Raw genomic sequence first — 23,035 nt, forward strand, 5'->3', positions numbered from 1 at the left:
TCATTGTTTATTTTTCCATCTGAATCATATTTGTGGGGTTTTACGCATGCGCAGTAAGGTGAATTTAACGTTTTCAGGCGTTTTTCAAAAGTTTCTCATCCACACTGAAACGTCCGAAAACGCCTGAAAACTCTAGTGTGGACGGAGAGCGCTTATAAACGAAAACGCTGCTTTTAAATGTATCCGGATTAATGTAGACGTAGCCTCACTCTCCTCCCCCTTCATGAGTGGACACGTCCCCTACTGCTGATGTTGCGAGTTGGAAAAACACGGGTTTACAGGTTGCCTGGAACGCGGCATTAGTTCATTTAGATATTTTTTCAATAATCTTTTAAGATGTTGATTCCAAGTGATTTATTATCAAACGTATTTCTGTAAGTTTTGTCTAAAAGAATGGATGGACTAATTAACTAAAACCACAAATCATCACAGAGCTCATCAAATCGATTGTAAATATGTTTATTTTCCCTTCCAAAATGATGTCATTTCCTGTAGGATGATGTCATTAAGGAACTGTCTTTATTTAGATGAATTTTACAAAAGACTAAGAGGAAAGTGCTATGAGGGCACTGTGGGTTTTCCCCACAGTATATAATGACCAATTATAATAATACACTCAGGAAAATATGTTTTGTTTGAAACAGTTTATTTAAAATGTAAAATATTTTGATAAAAGAAAATAATTTACATTTTTATACAATATAGGCTACTACAGTAGATTTATGATACCAACATGAAAATGTAGAGTAGAAGGAATGATCCACAATACAGAGAGACATGACACAACCCAGAGAGACATGTCTATACACAATTCCCAATAAACCTATTTATATGTCCATCTATGCAAAATACCTGATATAAATTAGTCAGTCATGATTCCCCTCTGATATTCTTAGTCCTAATGTCCCAGAAACAAAACAGATTCAAGATGACCTGAGGACTGTCTGTTCTTGCTTAACACTGTCTTGTTCTGACTTGACTGACACGGTTCTTCTTTCAAAAGGATGTCATGTTTAGTTCAACCATAAAAACCTATTATAATCTGTTTACACATCTCCTCTGGACACATTGTGAGAATAGACAAAAAATATATAGAAATATACAATACACCCATATATATCTCACAGAACACAGTCTCAGCTTTCCATTGTCTGTTAAACAGCAACTATGTTTTTTCCCCTTATCTGACTGGTTATGTTGTCTTCAGGTGTCCTTCCCAATGTTGAAATATGAGGGTGTGGTTACAGAAGGAAGGTAATTAGCAAGAACTGTTTCTGCTTTATTTGAGCACATTCAGGACCATCAGCAACATAACCTGCTGATACAGGTAAGAAAATTCAATGACCTGTGAATCAAACTCTTATTGTGTTGTGTTATTACAGCTGTTTACATATATTTATTGTATAATATATTACAATGATATTTATTACAATTGATGACATGGTTGATGTTACAGTTTCTTCTGGTTTACAGTTATCAAGGAACCACATATTTTGTCTGTGTAATTGCTAAAAAGTATTTGTGATCATTAGACAAACGTAACACTGAGGGTATGGGTGGAAACATGCTGAAACTATTTTGTTTTCAGGGGTGGGGGAAGGGGGGTAGGAAGTAATGTAGGCCACCAAATATTCGGCCATAAAAGAAAAGATGACTTATCTTGTGTGTGAATGATTTCTTGTGCAATCCTGATCCAGTTTGACAACATTTTTCCAGTTGCATGTACAGGCTCATTACAAGCAGGTTTTGCCCAAAGGGATTCAGCGAAACTCCCCATGTTAATAGATGTGTGCTAATAAGTCTTTTAGCTGTAAAATCAAGTTTTTCTACAACATATGTAAAGGTTTGCATTCATCTTTCGTGATAATTAAAATACCAGGTAGTCTGAAGAAAAGCTGTATGACTTTATGGCTTTACAATGGAGACTTATCCACGTGCTTTTATAAGTTGACTAATGGTGGGGATTTCCTGTAAACATACCAGTTAACCCATATTACATTTTATGTGCTGCTGCCGGTAATGTCTATTTCAAGACAGTCCTGTTTTGAATACATTTCACATGTATATAAAAACAAACATAGATAGATAGATAGATAGATAGATAGATAGATAGATAGATAGATAGATAGATAGATAGATAGATAAATACTTAAAAATAAAGGTTCGGTAGATAGATAGATAGATAGATAGATAGATAGATAGATAGATACTTAAAAATAAAGGTTCGATAGAATGTTCTTTGGATTATTCAATTATTACATTATTAAATTGGTATAATAATTATTATAATTATTAGATTATTACATTTTTTTTAAGAACTGGTCACTGAAAGGTTCTTTGGGGAACCCAAAATGGTTATTTTAAGGCATCTCTGTGAAAACCCTTTTTTGGAACCTTTATTTATTTTTTTAGAGTGTAGATAGACAGAGCTTGTGTGAAATATTTTATATATAAGAAGACACTGAAAACATTGGAGTTTGGAGGGTTTATAGTTTCTCATATTGCTGTGTATTAACAGCATCACCAGATGGCGTACTCCACACAAACACTCGCTGGAGGCTGCTTTGGGAAAATATACAAGGAGAAGTTTGGAGACGCATGGGCTGCTGTGAAGAGAGTTCCTCTCAGCCTCATCAGCAGACATCAGCTGGAGAGAGAATGCAAAGTCTATCAGTATGTATATATATTTTATATTTCTTCATTTTTAAAATACTGAGCTTAAAATTATAACACACTTTTTTAACAGTAATGCTCGGCATACAAACGTGGTGAAGCTTCTTGGCGATCCTTGGCTGAAAGACTCCAAGTGGAACATTCCTTTGGAGTTCATCTCTGGGGAAGATCTTGAGACGACCATCTTCAAAGTTCAGCTTTCTAAAATACAGGTAAAGATGTGTGACACAGCTCGGAAAATTATGTCATCCTTTTACTCATCCTTATATATATCCTTATATATCAGGATTTGTACTAGGGTCTTTGCACTTTATTTCATGAGGATGAAATGAGTGGCATGGGGATTGATGACTAAATTTGCATTGTTGTCTTTAAAACATCTTAATAAAATGCATGCTTGACTTCGCTTTGTGTGTCTTCTTCAGCTGACGCCAGCAGTGAGAGCCACAATCATCACTGGCATGAGTGAGGGTTTGCTTTATCTGCACAGTAAAGACATCGTCCACCAAGACCTCAAACCTGACAACATCATGGTGAGCCAGACACTTACTGTATGTTCATCAGTGGGCCAAGAAAATGAGTTTGTATTTGTTATTGCTCAGAGGTTACTTAAAAAACACGCCAAAAAAAACAGTGTGGTTCTCAACTAGGTTTCATTTAAGTAAAAATAAAGGTTCTGTCATCTGACATCTTTGGTTCCATGAAGATCCTTTAACGTACATGGAATCTTTCGATTGCACAAAAGTTTCTTTATAGTGGAAAAAGATTTTTAGATTATTAAAATATTCTTCACACTATAAGAAGAATAAAGTTCTTCTATGGCATCAATGTAAAAACAACTTTTAGGAATCTTTTTTTTTTTAAGAGCATCAAGTTTGTCTTGGATGTTACTCCAAAAGCTCCATTGGAGAATTCAGTGAGAAATCTTTGAGTTCATATTGCCATCGAAAGTCTCTGCATTTAATCTCCTAAACATTGTGGGGTAGACAGAATAATTGAATTGGTCTCAATTGATTGGTTTCTTTCCTAGAACATAAGCAAAGAAACTAACTTCTCCCATCCCATTTCAGGTGGAATATCAAACCCATCGGGCCGTGATCATTGATTTGGGACTGGCTAAATTCTCTAGAAACGGACTCAGCTCTGCCGTTAACTTGGGCAATGAAGCGTACTCGCCTCCAGAGGTCCTGCAGATGGGTGGAGTTCGGGACAAGCAATCGGACGTTTGGGCCATGGGTAAAATCATAGCTGAACTCTGTGCCAGGGTCAGGTTACCCACCCAATCTGTGTCTGCCATCAAGATTCGTGAAACTCTCAAAGACCAGCCATACTGTAATGCAGTGTCCAAGATGGTGGAAGTCAATCCCGCTAACAGAACTTCTATGGCTGGAGTCATCGCAGACATCAGGAGAGCTGGTTCAGTTCAACAGGTAGACATCAGACATAGAGACATCCCAAGAGACATCCAAAGAGAGATCCCAAGAGTGATCCCAAGAGAGATCCCAAAAGAGATCCCAAGAGAGATCCCAAGAGAGATCCCAAGAGAGATCCCAAGAGACATCCCAAGAGACATCCCAAGAGACAATACAGTTACACATTTAAATGAAATGAGGCCAAATCAAAAGTGGTATCCACCAGCAGCTCCTGTTCCTAAGATGGATGAAAGAAAATCTCCTTTGTTATATTATCGACAGGATCCCCTTCCACAGAGAGAGATGGGAAAGGCATTAGTCCCAGTTAAAGGTCAGGCCTTAAACCATCAGCTGTCCCTGATGTCATTTCCTTGCCCTCTCCCAGAAACTGGAAAAGTGACTCAGGAACGCTACATTGAGGAGAGTGGAGCACTAGAATATAAAGAGATTGTCACGAGGGGAGGGAAAATCATTAAATATGAGAAAGTGCAAATAACCAAAAATTCTTAAGAATTACACTCTTGTTCTGAAAAATGTTGAGTTGTTGAACATATTTTCATTTTACATGGGTGATGTGTTTTTTTCTTTTTTTTTTTTAAAGAAAGCACAGGCTGGTGACTATCAGATTTTTATTTTAGATGTTTGCCATTGTTAAGATCTTGTTTACGTTCATTCAGCAAATTTTTTTTTGCCATTGATGTAAAGTACAAACCAGTGAAATATCAAAAAAAAAAAAAACTTGTTTTTTGTACTTTTTCTATGATTAATAATTTGTAGTATATAGGCCTATCACATATTTTATTGAAGATGCTGAACTTGCCACTGTTAAAATAAACAATGAAGAATTCACTACTGAAAACTACCAATTACTAGCCTGACTACGTCAGACTTCTTACTTCCGCTCAATTTCATTTCGCTTCTGTACTCAGTCTGAGACAGCGTAATAGCTTTCCGTTTTCCTCCGGCCTGAAAACAGCCGGCCAATCAACGAACAGAGGGCGGGCTGAGAGCCGTGATGACATAGACACTGATTGTACCGTGGATGCGTAGATTTACTTCACATAATCTGCAAAAGTCGCGCACAGCCATGTTCACTCCGGTATTTCGCTCGATGGTTTTGTTTTCGCATCATACATGTGTTTACAGTGGAAGTTAGATGCGGCTGAGCCTGCGCATAACACACGCCATAACCAAACGTTATGTGATTGGCTTACGGGTAACCAATGATTTTAAACTTCAGACAAGCGCCCCCCCGCGAGAAAGAAAACACTTTTCAATTATGCCATGCCAGACTCTGTCTACGAAGCAAAGCGAAGTAGCAGAGTTTGGTATTACCAGGCTAACCAATTACTGACAAGACTTTGAAAAGTTGTGAAAACGCATTTGTTCTATTTATAGATCCAAACAACATGTATGAGCCAGGGGTGCGTCCTAAATCACATACTCTCTTGAGGAGGAACCTATTTTGAAGTACTTTGTGAACAGTAAAAAAGTATGTTGTATATAACATGAATGTGTGTAGTATGAGTTTAATCCAGATGTACTACATTAGCCATGTTGTCATTATCATGTGATCTACCAGCGTCAGTTGTGTCACTGTTACGCTGTGTTGGATTATCTGAGTTTATTCTTTTTCCTTCTTACTCTTATTAAATACATTTGGATTGGATCTTTTGACTAATCTTCGTCTTTGGACTCCTTAAACTGTAACAGTTATATATTTGTTTAATTATTTGTCCTGTATCATCTTTTTGAAGAGTGTGTTCATGCAGTTTGTATTCTCCTGTGATTTTTTGGGACTTTTGTGGGACTTTGTGAGTTTTGACTAGAACACCAGAATCCTGATACATGGAGCCTTTAATGGAAAATATTCACAGTTAGTGTCTTAAAGATGACACATTTTACAGAACCACTAATGCTCATTACAAAATGTACTAACACACTGATTTTAGTCTTGTGAGAGTGGATAATGAAAGTAAAAATCACCTGAGCAGCATGCTGAATCTTAAGACATCTCACATGCGACAGGAAAAACAAGAGAGATGACATTTTTTACACTTTTTCTGTAACTAGTGCTTGAAGTTTAACAAGATGCACTGATAATCAGTTGCGTTAAAAACGAAACACAATAAGACATGCACCTTAAAAATGTAATGCATGTATTTCGAAAGAAACAGATGACTTTTTAAGTGTGGGCGGCATTAACAGATAAGAAACAATGGGTAAAGCTGCACGCACATACTTGAAATGATTTAATGTTAACACTGTCTCATGTCACTGTCTCATGTCTATCAGAGAGCTCTGTCGACAACTGTCAAATGATGTGATGTGATTTCCAAGCAAAACATATTTCACACTGCAGGACTTGGAGTTAGATATTTTACTGCTAAATATCTCTCTGACATCTATTTTTATTCAGTTACTATAAACTTTAGAGTTGATAGAGACATGTATTGAGTATAAACAGTAGCCTACAGTATCATAACCTCCCAATGCATGCAATAGATCAAAAAATGCACACAGGAATCCAGAAATAGCCAACAGAATCATACATCTATACACAAATGCATGCAACAAAACCATAGTTAACACTATGTGAGCCTATAATTGTTCATTGATGCAGCCAACTCTCTTCTATTTCAGGTGAGGCATTTGGCATTTCAAGTGAGTAGTAAATAGAATTAATAACGTTACATGAATTTAAAATATTGAGTTCTGTCATTGTCTTGCCTGCTTTGCACCTCATATATATTAAAATACCAGTCTGTTATGTTCTCACTGTAATCTTCATCTTATTTTGTTGTCTTAATTTTATATTTTTTAATTGAATGAAACTTTTAAAATAATTATTTCTACATCATTTCCTACTTTTTATTATTATTATGATTATGGTTAGTAAAATATCTATATGCCAACATAATTTATGACAAAAGATGTGTACATGCCATTGTTAAAATGCCTAAAACCTATTTCAGCACAGGTCTCACTACAGCCTTTAAAAAGAGGGAGTGGGCATCTGATCCAGGTTTAGCTTTTTCGACTCAATTTAGACAAACTGATAACATTTTCAGTTTTTGCAATTTGCACGTTGTAGTGCTGCTCTCCATAAATCTAGAAACTTTAACAAAAATAAATACTTGCACAGAAATATATATCAAAATACCCGCAAATCTGAATAGAAACAATATTGTGTAAAATTCCACTCATAGGCTGATAATGATGTCTAACTGGATCATTTGCATTTGAAGTTGATGAGACATGTATCATAATTGAAAAAAAAACACACAAGAATGTATTCTGCCAGGTTTAAGTAAACAATAAAATATGAAGTGCAATTAACCAAACTTAAATACCTAAACACTTTCTTTTAAAACTTGCAGTAATACTTTCAGTTTCCCATTACTGGTTGACAGTGGGAGGAGCTGTTGTTTCTAAAGCCTTAAGACACACATCTCTGCTGAACACAAGTTGATCTTTCACAGGCTTGAAGAGGTGCTTGAGAACTGGACAAAGACTGTGAGTAAATATACAATTATTATTAGTCTTGTTATAAATAGATGTAAAGTTCTTAATATGGCTAAATAATACAAACAAATGGGCTTCATTAAAATATATTTTATAAATTGGTATAGTTTATATATATGTTTCACTTATAGGAATCATTAATAAATTCAAACAAGAATCTTAAAATTATGATTATCTGATTAAATTATTACTGATAGATGAATATATGCTATCATTAAACTATTACTGATTATTACTTACTGAATTATTTTGCCTATAGCTGATATGAAGACGTTTGCAAAAAAAATCAAAGTCTGCAGTATAAATAAGTCACAAATAAGTATAAATAAGAGTAGATTTAATTTTTGTTAGTGTAATATTTTTGGAGAATAGCTCAAATGAATGTCAGATAGGTAATAGAAATACTACAAAGAAAATAAAAGTATATATATATATATATATATATATATATATATATACACATACATATATGAAGAGTTCAGATGCAAAAGCCTCTAAGTGCCATCTGAAATTTTCTTCTAGAATGATAATTTTTATCAAGCTCGTATATTTAAGTGAAATTACTGAACTTAAATATACAAGCTTTATAAAAATTATCATTCTAGAAGAAAATTTCAGACGGCGCTTAGAGGCTTTTGCATCTGAACTCTTCATATATATATATATATATATATATATATATATATATATATATATATATATATATATATATATATTGTTTTTAGAATTATATTTTAGATTTAAATTTCAAAAAGCTTATATTGACGGTTATCTCTGCTTACTGCATAATTTCAGACATCTCTGAAAAATGAACCATCATCAAAACCCTAATTGCTGGACATGTGGGTACGTATAAGAGTCAATGAAGTCAAATACGTAAAGGAATAATTAATTTCCAAAATGTTGCATTATTCACACCTGCATTTTTTTTATTTGTTTATATATTTTTACATTTTAAGCTCATTAATGTTTATGATAAATCACCCATTTTCTACATTATAGGCATGATTGTTATTCTGATCGATCAAGACAAGTGATACCTGCTCAGGTAATGACACATTTCTTCATGAACACTGTGTAAGTGTTTTGGATTGCATTGTTATTGCAATCCAAGATAAAGCTTGTAGTTTTTTGTACACTGGGTGGAGTGTGGGACATACAAACTTTATACAGCCATATGGGAAGAGGAAGTTAGGTCCAGTAATGCACTATTAAGGCTGAATCCGATTATGCATAATTCACTATAGTGTTAGGGGGTAACAGTTTAGGACCCAAGGACCAGAAAACCCTTAAAAGGAATATTTTTTCTCATTCTTCACTTAGGCATTGGTTCCATCACAAAACAACGTCACAAGGTCCATACCCTTGCCAAGAAATGGTGTGTTTACTCACTCCCACAACAAGGATGGTGTTCAAAAACATACTATGGAAATTCGAAGGGATGGCAGAACTGTAGCCCATGAAGAAATCATCTTTTATTCAGCAAATTAAAAGTTGGAAAGAACAAGCTGGAACATTTGAAATAGAAAGAAATTCTAAATGCAAATTGAGACACCTACTTCTCTCTAATATAAAATAGCTGATTTTCACCTATTTTGTTTAAATTCAATAGAAGATTAAGTTGCAAGTAAATGTATTAAAACTCTACACATGTGTATATTGTCAGCTGGAAAATAGCAATCTTCAGTAATTTTGTGAAAAACACAAGGAAACCAGACACATATTTGTATGTTTGTTTATGTTATCCAAGTGTTGAATGAATGATGCGCACACATTTTTTTTTTTACCTTATTCACTGTGAGTCCTCCCCAGTCTAGGGTTCCAATCTCGCATCCCAGCACTTTCCATCCCAGTCACTTTAAAGTTAAATTATATGTTTATTAAAGAGATTTGGACGTATAAAGCAAATAAATGGAACCAAAAAGGTTTCAGGATTCTCATAAAAGAAAATGCCACTCAACTCCTTACAGCTTACTTAAGAATAAAGAACTCCAGTGGCAAGCTCAACAACTAGCTTAAAAAAACAAGACAGCTAAGCTATGGACCAACAATCTGTGTTAACAGTTTACGAACACAACCTCATATGTCTATTGAAAAGAAAGTTGACACTGCTAGAGACCACCATTTTCTATAGCTCTCGGTCTGTATAACATCTGCCTAAACGTGATGTAGGTTCTTCCACTGACCAATTACGACAGCGAGTCAATGATGGCAACTGAGGACAGTTGGTGCCAATGTTCCTGTCAGAGGAGAGGAGCTGGAGCTAAGACAAAATCAGACATACTTGCTTGTAACATCATTATTTTTAAATCACAATCAATCAATCAATCAATCAATCAATCAAGAGGTTTGATTACATCATGTTTTTGTAAATACATTTAACTTGATGTTAAATCAATTTAAATCACTGTCTACTAAATTCCTTAAATGTGAATATAATTTACCATACTTAAAAATATATATATATTGATCCTTTATTTTTATCCTAAATTATGTATTAATAAATTAGCATAAATCATATATTTTCATGCTTAAAGCAACTAAACTTAAAGTGATAAATGACTGTTGTGATGTGTATGTAAATAAACAATATTTGGTTAATTTACAGTGTGATATTGCAAATTTGAATTCTTCCATCTTTGCTCATGTATGCATACTAAACTCAATTAAGAGCCATCCAATTTTATTTAGCCAGAATGCACCTTGTTCGTTTTGTATGACCTCTCTTAACTCATTTACACTGTGTGTACAAACTTTGTGTAGTACTGAGGTGGTGTACAATGACTGACTAATGAGTACCATGATATGTAATCTCACTCAATATCAGCAAGAGTCAATAATTATTGCAGTGATTTACATGTTTCTGGCATGTTATATGTTTGGCAACATTTCTTTTAACCCAAACTGAAGCTTTTGATTTCTTAAACAACCATGTCGTAAGACATTTCCTATGACATAGGCCTATTCCAGGATGACATTGTCAAGATTCACCGGGCTCAAGTTATGAAAGAGTGATTTTTAGGGAGCAGAATAAAGGATAATTTTCAATCAAATTGGACACCAAATAGTTCTGAACTTAAAAACACTGAAAAGTTGTGGGATATGCTGGACTTTAGACTAGACAAACTGTTTTGACTCTGACAATACAATATCTTGGCCAAAACATCTTGATGTTAATATAAAATTTGTGATTTTGCATAAGACTGTTGAAACAATGTTGAATGTTAAAGCTAAAGGTGGTCCGACAAAATATTAGCGTGTGCCAGGCAATTTGTTTAGTGTTTACAGTAAACCCTAATCTGTGCTGGCATCATTTCAAGCAAAACAGGGACACCTACTGTATACATACTTTAGTTTGTTGAGGTTTCACTGCAGAATCTGGAAATAACAACATTTAAAATTCCGCCTTATCTTCCATTTTACCGTAAAAGATGCATGACATACATTGAAATTTAAAGGGACACTCCACCCATTTGCATTAAGCTTTGCATTGTTAGAAACCCAGTCATACTATTGAATGGTCGTGCAACACTCTCTCATTTTCCCCTGAGACGGGAGAAATCCGTTATTTACCTTTTACACTTCCTCCTACAATGACGCAAAAATCGTCATTTTGCGTCATTGTAGGAGGAAGTGTAAGAGGGGGGGATTTCTGTTGAGACTACAGACACTCGTTCCTCATCTTTCACAGGGGGCGGGACCCGCTCACGCTACAGACCTATTACAGAGATCAGTGGGTGGGACTTTACTCTCTGAAACTGAAAGCAATATCCTCCATCTTGTTTGAAGCTAAGCTAACAGGCGCTGTGGAGACAGATGTAAAGTAATGACAATAGCGGAGGAGAGTGCTCAATATGATATAGAAGAAGAGGATTTCGGAAGTCTGATGCTTGAATCAGGTGTTTGTGGCTACCTTTACAAGCCGCATTATAGCGAAGAGCAGCCGAGGCAGAAGACCTGCCTGCCGCGGACGAGGAGCCCGGACTGGCTCGAGTTAGGGCGGACTGGTGGCGCCGGTGATCTCACTATGCAACTCATAGACTGTAAGATGCAACTACGAACACAGAGATAGAGTCCGTCTGCGGCAAAGAATTTCAACGATGACAATTTCTCCTGGACGAAATCTCTGAATCAGACGAGGACACGGACGTTTGTGTTGAGAACTATCCTAGTTTCACACCGCATATGTTCTGACTGAACATCCAGGTACCATGCAATAATTCACCTTTTCGAAAGAAATACAAACGAGGAGTAATGCACTAATGAGTTCGCCAACTAACTAGACATTTTGTGTGAATGTGAAATGAATTTCAAGCTCTGGTGGTAGCTAGCCTTGTAGACGGAAGAGTGATTTCTCTTATAGGCAGATATGCGCTTTCTGGATTAGTGGGAGTGGCTTGCGGAGCTGTGCAATGTGGTGCATTGTGGGAGTTGTTGTCTTTCATACAAATGCGTCCTGAAGTTATTTTTTGTCTTTCCTCGGTCACGAAGGCACCAAATTCAAAATTTATTTTACATTTCGACTACATATATGACCCACTTTAAATAAAAAACAATGTTCAAATGGGTGGAATGCCCCTTTAAAACATTTGACATTTTCATTCTGGTTTTATTGTTCAATACAAACAAAACATTCCTAAGCAAAGATGTCATGCACAACAAACTTCATTCATTCATTCATTCATACATGAGGTCATATGAATTTGTACGAATTGGCCACCTCGTAAAGGTTCGTACAGATTGATATCTAAAAGTAAATTTTTTTCCTCTTCTCACAAAAATTCTGATATTAAAATTGACTAAAATACAAACAAAAATAGATATGTCAGCTGACACCAAGTCCATTACTGTATTATCCACATATTACTGTTTTTGCTGTACTTTTGTTCAAGTGCATGTAATCTTGGTGATCAGAAGAGACTTCTTTCAGAAACAAAAAAAATCGTACAGACTCCAAACTTTTAGACGGTAGTGTACATGAGTTCACATTCATAAAATCATGGACAAATTTGATGGCAAGGTTTGGTTTTATAAAATGCAAAAAAAAAAAAAAAAAAAACTTTAGTAAAATACATTTATAATCTCAAAAAATAAATAAGAATATTCTCTGGAATTGAACTAATGTACAAAATATGAAAAACAATATGTGCTTTAATACACATTGTCTGGCTAAAAAAGTATTTATATCGGCGTCAGTTATTCTGCTGTCAACACTTTCTCCGACAAGTGGATGCAATCAATCCCGTTTTCCTCTTTGTTAATGTGATCTTCAACATAAAGTCTATCTTGCACCCAGCGCAATTGACTTTGTACACCGACGCATGTATCATTCCTATTTTGCACCCGCGCACAGCAGACTTTTCCATCCACAGACGTCAGAAATCATTGTTGTGTCCATGAAGATGTGGAAAAAATAGGCATAAATCTAGCTTACACATTTACCCAAATTATCATACGCCTGTTTAACCGAAGCTAATTTGGGTGGGTTTCTCCCATCCCCAATGTCACTTCTCTGTGTTTTACGACCCTGACGAGAACGTCGGTTTCCTCGGCTTTGAACCGCTCCTGGTGCGCGCCTGGCTTTTGTCCCTTTTAGGTACTAATATGTACCATTAAGGTACCAATATGCACCCTTTAGGTACAAAAATGTACCTTTTAAAAAGGTACAGCCCCAGTGACAGCTTTCGTACCTTTTCTTCTGAGAGTGATGGAACAAGCGCCCCTTAAAGGGAATGTGAGATGACACTCTGATTGGTTTATTTCACGTTACGCCCAAACCACACCTATGAATAATGAAGCTACTTCAGACCAACCCATTTAAGATTTGCGCCGGGCGCAAGAGTCATTTATCCCGCCGGTATAGCAACAGCGCCCAAGGTCCACCCACAAAGTTACTTGCGTTTCGCGTTTGATACTTGCGTTTCAGATCATTAAAATAGGGCACTATGTATTTTAAAACAACATTAAAAATATTTTTCTTTTGAGGAAATAGCTAAGACAAATTTGAGAATAAATCATAGGCTACAAGTCGTGTATAATCCTTATCATTAACCTCTTTTGTATACAGGAATATTTCTGATCATATTTATTTATTTTCAAACACCATACTTATTGCTTTTCAGTTCCTGTCTCTGGAAAATTCCTGCAGAAAATGGGTGGGGATTTTGAACCGGAGGTTTAAACAGATCTGTGGTACAATCTGGTTTGTGTTCACAGCTTTGAATAGGTGCCTGAACCCTGGACAAAAACTTTGGTAGGCTAATACATGAATTCTTGTATTTAATAAGCTTAAAAATAATCATAGGCATTTTTAAAACCTTTTTAATATTTAATAGGAGATAATCATGATTACTGTTTCCAGTAGAATCACTGTATTATCGGATAACTTACTTCAGCACAAACTGTCTTTGTCTAGATGGTGCAAAACACATTTGCAACACTAACTCAACAATATATAGACAATAAGCAAAATAATTACAATGTGCAGGAAATGTTGTAGCCTATTTGTATGTATTTGAATTGATTTCCACAGTTTGTCACATCAGCTGTGAATTTTGCTTACCTCACCACAACAAAACATCTTTAACAATGAGCTGCGAAAACTGTGAGAAGAAATCGACTCAAAAGAAACAACCCGCTTACTTTCCACCATATAATGGACTGCACACAGCATCTGGGTTAGTATATGCATCACGGAAGTCACTTTAAAGGGAACCTTTTTTTTAATGGTCTCAAAATTCTGTAATAATATTTGTTTCAATTAAACTTAAAGAGCTGAATTACAACATATCCATATGATATATGAATCCTTCATTCCAATTTTCTTTTGTTTTGCCCCAAATTCTCAATAAAAGAGCAGTTTCTCTCCTCTCTGGGTCCCAAGAGGACTCGGGGAGCTGTCCATGGTACTCTACCCAAAAACACTCCCCTTCCTCTATCGCCAGAGGGCAGCATCGCACGGGTTCAGGACACAACCAAGCATCCTCACGTCCCATCTGCCCTACCACGGAACCAGGTAAGCGACTCACAGCACGCTCAGACCCCGCCTTCGTCCGCCTCGACAGAAAGAGAGCCCCCCGGGCCGGGTCCCTGTGTTCCACTTCGCTGCCCCACCCCGGGTACGCCTGTGGTTCCTTTGGTCCCGCTTGTACTGTCTCTGCGAGCCTGGCTAGTGCTCCCCAGGCCGTCTCGCTGGCTCATTCGGACCATCAGGCTCGGCTATGCGATTCAATTCGCCTGGCATCCCCCCAGGTTCAGGGGTATTCACTGGAAACATTCACTGGAAACACTGCGACTGTTGCGTACATCAACCATCAAGGTGGTCTGCGCTCTCGCCGCATGTCGCAACTCGCCTGCCACCTGCTCCTCTGGAGTCAGAAGCAGTTGTTTCGGTAGACCTGTTTACCTCCCCAAAGACCACCCACTGCCAGTGATTCTATTCCCTGACCGAGGCACGGATGCTCTGGCACACAGCTGGCCCCGGGGCCTGCGCAAATATGCGTTTCCCCCAGTGAGCCTTCTCGCACAGACATTGTGCAAGGTCAGGGAGGACGAGGAGCAGTTCCTGCTAGTAGCTCCATACTGGCCCAGCAGGACCTGGTTACCAGAACTAATGCTCCTCGCGACAGCCCCTCCTTGGCCGATTCCTCTGAGGAAGGACCTACGTTCTCAGAGACGGGGCACCCTCTGGCACCCACGCCCAGACCTCTGGAAACTCCATGTCTGGCCCATGGATGGGATGCAGAGGTTCTAGGTGACTTACCCCAAGAGGTACTTAACACCATCACTTCGGCCCGAGCACCGTCTACGAGACTAGCTTATGCGTTGAAATGGAACCTGTTCATCGAGTGGTGTTCTTCTCACCAAGAAGACCCCCGGAAATGTTTGATCAGAGCCATGCTTTCCTTCCTGCAGCAAGGGTTGGAGCGGAAGCTGTCCCCCTCCACCCTCAAAGTTTATGTTGCTGCAATATCTGCATACCATGACCCCATACTGGGTAAATCGGTTGGGAAGCATGACCTGGTCGTCAGGTTCCTTAGGGGGGCGAGAAGGTTAAATCCTCCTCGACATCCCTCCATACCCTCTTGGGACCTTACACTGGTACTAAGAGCACTTCAACTCGTCCCATTTGAGCCTTTGCAGTCAGTTGACTTAAAGCTTCTAACTATGAAGACTTTGCTTCTGCTTTCATTGGCCTCCATCAAGAGGATAGGGGACCTGCAAGCATTTTCGGTCGACGAATCGTGCCAGGAATTTGGGCTGGGTGACACCAACGTGGTATTGAGACCCTAGCCTGGATATGTGCCCAAGGTTCCCACCACTCCTTTCAGGGACCAGGTGGTGAACCTGCAAGCGCTGCCCCCGGAGGAGGCAGACCCAGCCCAAGCTTTGCTTTGTTCCGTCCGAGCACTGTACATAGACCGGACACAAAGCTTCAGGACCTCAGACCAGCTCTTTGTCTGTTTCGGAGGCCAGCAGAAGGGGAAGGCTGTCTCCAAGCAGAGGATGGCCCACTGGATAGTGGATGCCATCACCTTGGCTTACCAAGCACAAGGTGTGCCCTGTCCTCTCAGGTTGCGAGCTCACTCCACCAGAAGAAGTTATTATAGAGTTATTATTATTATACTTCAGTCATCAGTCACGCTGAGGCGTTCCCCAAAGTGTCTCAGGATGCAGTGTTTCGTTCCCTGTTCTCAGGGAACAATGGTTACATTCGTAACCCGAGACGTTTTCCATGTAAACGGGACCATTTTGTCAACATTGTAACGTAAAAAAAAAGTTTCCGTTTTTAGTAGCCATTCATCATTGTTGTGTAAACGTACCTTAATTCGTATGATCCCATACGTTTTCACATGCCCCTGATGTAATTTATTGGTGGAGCTTCATACTTTTTTATTTTTTATTTTTTTTTAATCTTACGCTTTCGTTCAAATACATATAGGCTACCATAAACGCTTCTTCTTTTTTCTTTTTTTTTTGCTTACACAGGAGGTGTGACTTAAAGCCAAAATGCTTTGTTTACTCACTGCTTTCATGTGAAACAGGCATTACTGTAAAACGTGGTGTTCTTATCGTCTTTCAAGAGAAACTGGTATTTCTGAGGTACTTTCCACCTCAGTGTCTAGATATTTAGATGTAAACATCTTTACACTATCACAGACGCAGTGACATTTTACTTTTGCTTTTGTTCTTTAAATAAAACATGTAACATTATTGGTTCAATCAGATATGCATCTATAATAATAACGTATACATTAATAAATAATGCATATAAATAAACAAAGAATTAAGTGCTTATATTTGTTTTTATTTTATAATATGAAAACATATTTATAAGTACTCATTTAAGTCTCATTAAAAATTCTACTTGTTTACTGGGTTTAATAACTAATATAATATGACTATGGATATGAAATCACTTCTTGTGTTCCCTCATAATTTTCCTCAGAGCAATCCTGTGGCTCCAACCTACAGAAACAACATGATCCCACCAAAAAATGGTTTTATGGCTCATCAATACTGCGATCTAGAAAATGGTGTTCAAATGTTTGAGTATATATCACGGCTGAATGCCCAACCAATTGAAACAATCCACTGTTATTCAATTTAATAAAGGCTCCTTGAAGGCTCTGGAATAAGTGCAGTGTTTCATCCCCTTTCTGATCAATAAAATTATGATGAATAGTTATGATGAATACTGTCTCCTGTTTGTTTGCTTTACTAAACTTTCATTTGTTTTCACCATTTTCCAACATCTACAGTAAGTCATCACATCAACTGAGATATGTATTTATATTTATTTTATGTGTGTGTGTGATTTGTATGGTTTACATGCTGTGTATTCTTAGTGATTTATTTTGTCAATAAACTAAGTTGGCTGTCCATAATGTTGTATATTTGTGCTTTGTGAGGATAGATTGTTTGATCTCTTTCAGTATACTGAAATATTGTTCCCAATTCAAATGAAGAAATATAATGTACAATATTTCCATAGTTATTGAAGAGAATTTTTAAAATGTGATTTTTAGGCTTGAAAAAGTCATGGACATTCCTAGTGAATATACATTTTACTAGTTTTGGTATGGCGTCATTTTTTAGTCAAATGTTATGAGCGTGTAAGACATGCTCACGAGCACATTATGTTATTTCACACGCGCAAAAATGAACCTTCAGCTGGCATGATAAAAGTACTCGCGCACAAATTCAACAACCGAGAGGTGTACAGGTAGCTGCGAGCGAGCGCCTGGCATACTCTCATAGGTTAACTCTGCTTGTACAGTGGAATCCTGCTCGCGCGCAGCGGGCTTCTGCTCGCGGAGTGCTGTTTTGCTCGCGCAGTGGATTTCTGCTCGCTCAGCTGATTTCTGCTCGCTCGAGTCTACACGACTTTTGACAATTTGGGGGCGGAAACCAAGGAGGGCACTGACCCTCTTATGATTGGTCACTTTCATCATGGAAAATCTTGGGAAATCCTAACCCCGCCCAGCCCACCTTCTGACGCAGCGCGCGTCACTCAGCTCGTTCTGCTACTCCGGTTATCTCTGTGTATATTTTAGGCAACGAAATATGTGATAAAACACCTTGCTAACTATTTTCGTTTTCATTTAAAGAAATCTTAAACATGATAGCCACACAAATGTGGTTCAGGCAACGCGTATTGATTATATTCACTGCACATAACGTTTGCCTATTTATAACAAAACGAAATATAAAACACAAACCTGCCTCTTTTCGTTTTAAATATAATATAAAAATATTAAACATTTTAATATGGTCCAGGCAATATGTGCATTTGTACTAAACAACAGATTTTGCAGTAAACACCATTACAGATCATCTTCGTTGTATTAAAATTTAAAATGACAAAACTCAACCCAGGCTCCTTTTGTTACATTTCACTTTTATCAATATTAGCCATTATAAAAGTATAAGTAAAAGGTATAAGAAGCTATACAAATAAAGCAAACAATTCAGTCAAACACACAAAGTCAGCGCTCTTCACTAAAATAAATGAAATATTAATGTATGATGAAAATAACAATCGCATAAGTTGGATGCAAATTAAGTAAATTAGTTGGTCCAAAACATTGCAAATTAGTTGGGCTGACAAATGTTGACATTAAATTAAGCTGTGTCCAACCATAGTAAATAAGTTGAATCAATGATTTTTGCTTATGGGTTCTATTTGCCTAGATTAAGCTGAGATAACATAATTCAAATGCGTGGAAATGTGTGTCATAATTATATTACGTTACACCAACGATTTATTTTTTTGAGTGTAGTTGCCCATGTCTTTATCAATGGTATGACTATGAGGGAGGCTCAGCTACAGAGGTGTGGTGGCAAACAAAATTCTATCACTGAATAAGAGACAAACATTTCCAATAGTCTTTGATGAGGTGCAAGAAAAGGCCAGCAGTCGTACAGTCACACAGAGTGGCACAGAGTGTAACAGTGAAGGGAGGGCTTCCTTTCTCCTTTATAGTCTTGACTCCTAGAATGTTATCTTTCTAGGTATTTCAACCATATGTGGAACATTCTTAGACGTGTTCGTCATATTGTATCCTTGAGTGGAGGCCCTCCTGTTATGTCCCAACACTCTTTACCATTCCAATACAATTCGAATTCCATATTAGAATAAGGTTTGTGTGTGCTCTTTTACTGTCATATGTTGGTCACACACATCTTACTGTAAGTAAATATAAAAAAAAAAATTAGAGGAGAGAGTAAAAAAAAAAAAAAAGAGTAAAAAAAAAAGAGAGTAAAACAAAAACAAAAAAATGTTTTTGTGTGTGTGTGTGTTTTCTGTGTATGAATAAAAATGTGCCAGTGTATCCACTGGTTGTGTCTTTTGTGTTCATCATGTGAAAAGGTTTGTGATGGGGGAACCACAAGCAACATAACTTACCAGTTTTGGAAATGTTGTTTTGAATTTATTGCACCAGTGTCTTAGACTATGTTGTAGTGTGTGTGATTTTGAGGGCTTGTGTGTCCTGTCTGAGGGCAAAGTTTGGTTTTTCAGCAAGAGTGAATGGTTTTGAGTGTAGAGCTTCATTTTGACCTGAAAATAGGATGTTTGGGGAATTGGGTGAGACGTTATGAATTTGTGTTTATAGTTTTGAGAATACGAGACATAGTTTCAAGAAATGTGTTTAAGCAATCGAGAAAAACTGTAATAATAACTCATAATTATCAATTATGATTAATTATTAATATTTCGGTCAGTTAATTGGATTAACTTGAGGTAGCTAAATTAATATTACAATCAATTAATCAGTTCCAACGAACTCTGTTGATTATTAATTTATTCTAAGAAAACCATATCTTTCATTGCCACCGAAAAATAATTATTTCTTAGCATGTACAGCGCTTAGAGCATGTAACAAGATCAAGATCGTAAAAGGGACTTTGTTGCAAGCAGAGAATTAGAACCTAATACATATTGTGCACACGTTTTATTAACTAAATCACAAACATAACTAAACTAAATAAACATACATACATTCATACATACATAAATGCATAGGTAAAATGGAGAGTGATATGGAATCGGAAGCAGGAAATGGAACTATGGAAAATATCTATTTAACTATGAAAAGAACCATCAGCTTATCATTAAATTGATAATTGCATGGTCTGCGCAGTGGACAATTCTTGAAGTGGAGTTTGTTGATGGGTCCGTGAGTGTGGAAATGTCACTGTACAAGTTGCAATCGTTTTCTTCTCTGCTGGATGGAGAAGATATGATGAACTTGCATGGTTATTTCGACGCTGTTCTCATGGCTGGAGTGCAGATTGTGGGCTGCAGGCTCTGGGCCGGCAGGACACGCAGAGCAAATGGTGGGAGATGCGATGGACTTCGTCCGCATTGAATGAAGACACTGAACTCCTGAGGTTGTCCTTGATGCTGTTGTGGTTGAGAGAGTTCTCTCTCTCCTGAGTGAGCACATGGCTGTGGTGAGTCGAAGCCTGCTGCCCTGGGGCCTACTGAGGCCACGCTGGACAGCACGGCATCCTGAACGTATCGAGAAGCCAAGAGTTGATTGTTGCAAGAGTAATGGTAAGGTTACAGTTTTCTTCTTGGTTGGATTTAAGAAAAGGCAGTCTGACAGTATAGGGTCTAACATGTGTGTTGTTGATTTAGATGATTTAACGAGTTTAGACAATTCGATACTGTAGTAGTAGATGGTTGCAGAGTTATAATTTTCTTTCTAATATTATCAATCTTGTAAGTAAAGAAGTTCATAAAGTCATTACTGCTATATGCTCTTTGAAAACTTCAGAAGTAGAAGCTTTATTTCTTGTTAATTTAGCCACTGTGTCAAATAAATACCTAGGGTTGTGTTTGTTTTCTTCTAAGAGAGTCGATAAATAAGCAGATCTAGCAGTTTTTAAGGCTTTTCTGTACGCAATCATGCTCTTCGAAATTCGAAAAACGTCTAGTTTTGTTTTCTTCCAGTTGCGCTCCATTTTTCTGGCTGCTTTCTAAAGGGCCCAAGTGTGCTCATTGTACCACGGTGTTGGAATACTTTCTTTAATCTACTTTAAGCGCAAAGGAGCAACTGTGTCTAAAGTGCTGGAAAAGAGAGAGTCAAAAGTTTGTCACAATATCGAGTTCTTCTAAGCTATCTGGGATGCTGAGATGATGAAACTGATCAGGAATATTATTAATAAAGCAATCTTTAGTGGCAGAAGTGATAGGTCTAACATATTTGTAACACAGAGTCGGCTTTGCAACCTTGGCTAAATGGAGTATACACGAGAGTAGATGATCTGAGATGACATCGCTCTGCTGCAGAATTTCAACGGCATTAACATTGATTCCATGTGACAATATTAGATTTAAAGAATGATTATGGCAATGAGTGGGTCCTGACACATGTTGTCTAACTCCAATAGAGTTCAGAATGTCTCTAAATGCCAATCCCAATGCATCTCTACATGTATATTAAAGTCACCAACAATTAGCACTTTATCTGCAGCCAGTACTAACTCCGATAAAAAAATCAGCAAATTCTTTGATAAAATCTGTAAGGTGCCCTGGTGGCCTGTATACAGTAGCTTGCACAAATGTCAAGCGCGATTTATCATTTACACTAGATGTACACTAGGTGTACTACACAACACTTCAAAAGAATTATCTTTGAAACTAGACTTCTCAGTAATTCTGAAGATATTACTATAGATTACAGCAACACCTCCCCCTTTTCCTTTCAGACGTGACTCATTTTTATAACAGTAATCTTGGGGGGTGGACTCATTTAAAGTAATTTAATTGTCTAGTTTAAGCCAGGTTTCTGTCAAACACAACACATCTAGGTTATAATCTGTAATAATATCATTGACAATAAGTGCTTTTGAAGTAAGGGATCGAATAGTCAGCAACCCAAGCTTTATCATTTGTTCATCTGTATTATATCTATTTTTTATTTGTTGAACATCGATTAAATTTTTACCCTTAAATGGGTTTGGGAGTTTTTTGTATTTCCTAATTTTGTATTTCCTGAACAGACACAGTCTCTATATGATGGTGAAAGAGTCTCTATGTAATGGGATTTATCTGACCTCGGTGACGTGAGACAGCTGGCAGACGGTCGGTTTAGCCAGTCTGTCTGCTTCCTGACCTGAGCCCCAATTCATGTTTGAGCTCTAAGACTATGTGCCATATTACTAGAGAGAAGAACAGCACCATCCCAGGAGGGATGAATACCATCTCTTTTTAACAGGTCAGGTCTGCCCCAAAAACTTTTCCAATTGTCTATGAACCCTATATTATTTTGCGGACACCACTTAGACAGCCAGCCACTGAGTGAGGACAATCTACTAAGTATCTCATCACTCCTTCAAACAGGAAGGGGGCCAGAGCAAATTACAGTGCCTGACATCGTACTTGCGAGTTTACACACCTCTTTGACATTAATTTTAGTGATCTCTGACTGGCGAAGTCGAACATCATTAGTGCCGACGTGAGGAGAACCTGTTTAATGTTGTAATCGGAACGGAAGAGCGGTGTTTTGTCCCGCGACTACAGCGTCTCACGGACACCCAATTTCCCTGCTGCACGGGCTCTACAGACGGAACCGAACAATGTATAGAGTTCACTAAGCTAGTCGCATCCAAAGCAGTATCTAAAGCCCTTGCATTCTTACTATCCTCGATTAAAATTTGGATGCGTGTCTCTAGTTCTGAAATCTTCTCCGTCAGCCTGACTATCTCCCTGCATTTATCACATGTGTAGTCCTCACCGCTGACAGAGAAGGCTATACTATACATGTGAAACGAAGTGCAAGTGACAATAACAGGAGAAGACATCACTCACTGTGTTTGCTGACTGATCCTACTCACCACAGTTGTTTGATGGACTCGTAAAAGGCGCGAGCGCACACGAGACGGCAAGCACGGATGGCAGATTAACAGGCTAGCGA

General features: G+C 37.6%; 1 protein-coding gene and 1 long non-coding RNA gene across 2 annotated transcripts; both read left to right on the forward strand.

Moving 5' to 3' along the window:
* Positions 1-1,243: 1,243 nt before the first annotated feature.
* On the forward strand, positions 1,244-4,675 carry LOC307172849 (uncharacterized protein). The gene is made up of 5 exons (XM_079895523.1): positions 1,244-1,327; positions 2,519-2,673; positions 2,747-2,885; positions 3,099-3,206; positions 3,744-4,675. The coding sequence occupies exons 2-5, from the start codon at positions 2,528-2,530 to the stop codon at positions 4,593-4,595; spliced, it is 1,245 nt and encodes a 414-aa protein (XP_079751649.1). The 5' UTR covers positions 1,244-1,327; positions 2,519-2,527; the 3' UTR covers positions 4,596-4,675.
* A 2,869-nt stretch (positions 4,676-7,544) lies between these two features.
* Positions 7,545-10,660, forward strand: LOC307172958. Its single transcript, XR_013823786.1, has 4 exons — positions 7,545-7,601; positions 8,406-8,456; positions 8,613-8,658; positions 8,934-10,660. It is a non-coding gene; the product is annotated as an uncharacterized lncRNA (long non-coding RNA).
* The last annotated feature ends 12,375 nt before the right edge of the window (positions 10,661-23,035 follow it).

Source organism: Squalius cephalus (assembly GCF_949319135.1).
Source record: "Squalius cephalus genome assembly, chromosome: 15".
NCBI lineage: Eukaryota > Metazoa > Chordata > Actinopteri > Cypriniformes > Leuciscidae > Squalius > Squalius cephalus.

Excerpts from the sequence above, each read along its gene's own strand:
- LOC307172849 (XM_079895523.1), top strand. The coding sequence starts at position 2,528 with ATGGCGTACTCCACACAAACACTCGCTGGAGGCTGCTTTGGGAAAATA. Across the intron at positions 2,674-2,746 it reads AGAGAATGCAAAGTCTATCA|TAATGCTCGGCATACAAACG; the intron begins GTATGTATATAT and ends CTTTTTTAACAG. Across the intron at positions 3,207-3,743 it reads TCAAACCTGACAACATCATG|GTGGAATATCAAACCCATCG; the intron begins GTGAGCCAGACA and ends ATCCCATTTCAG.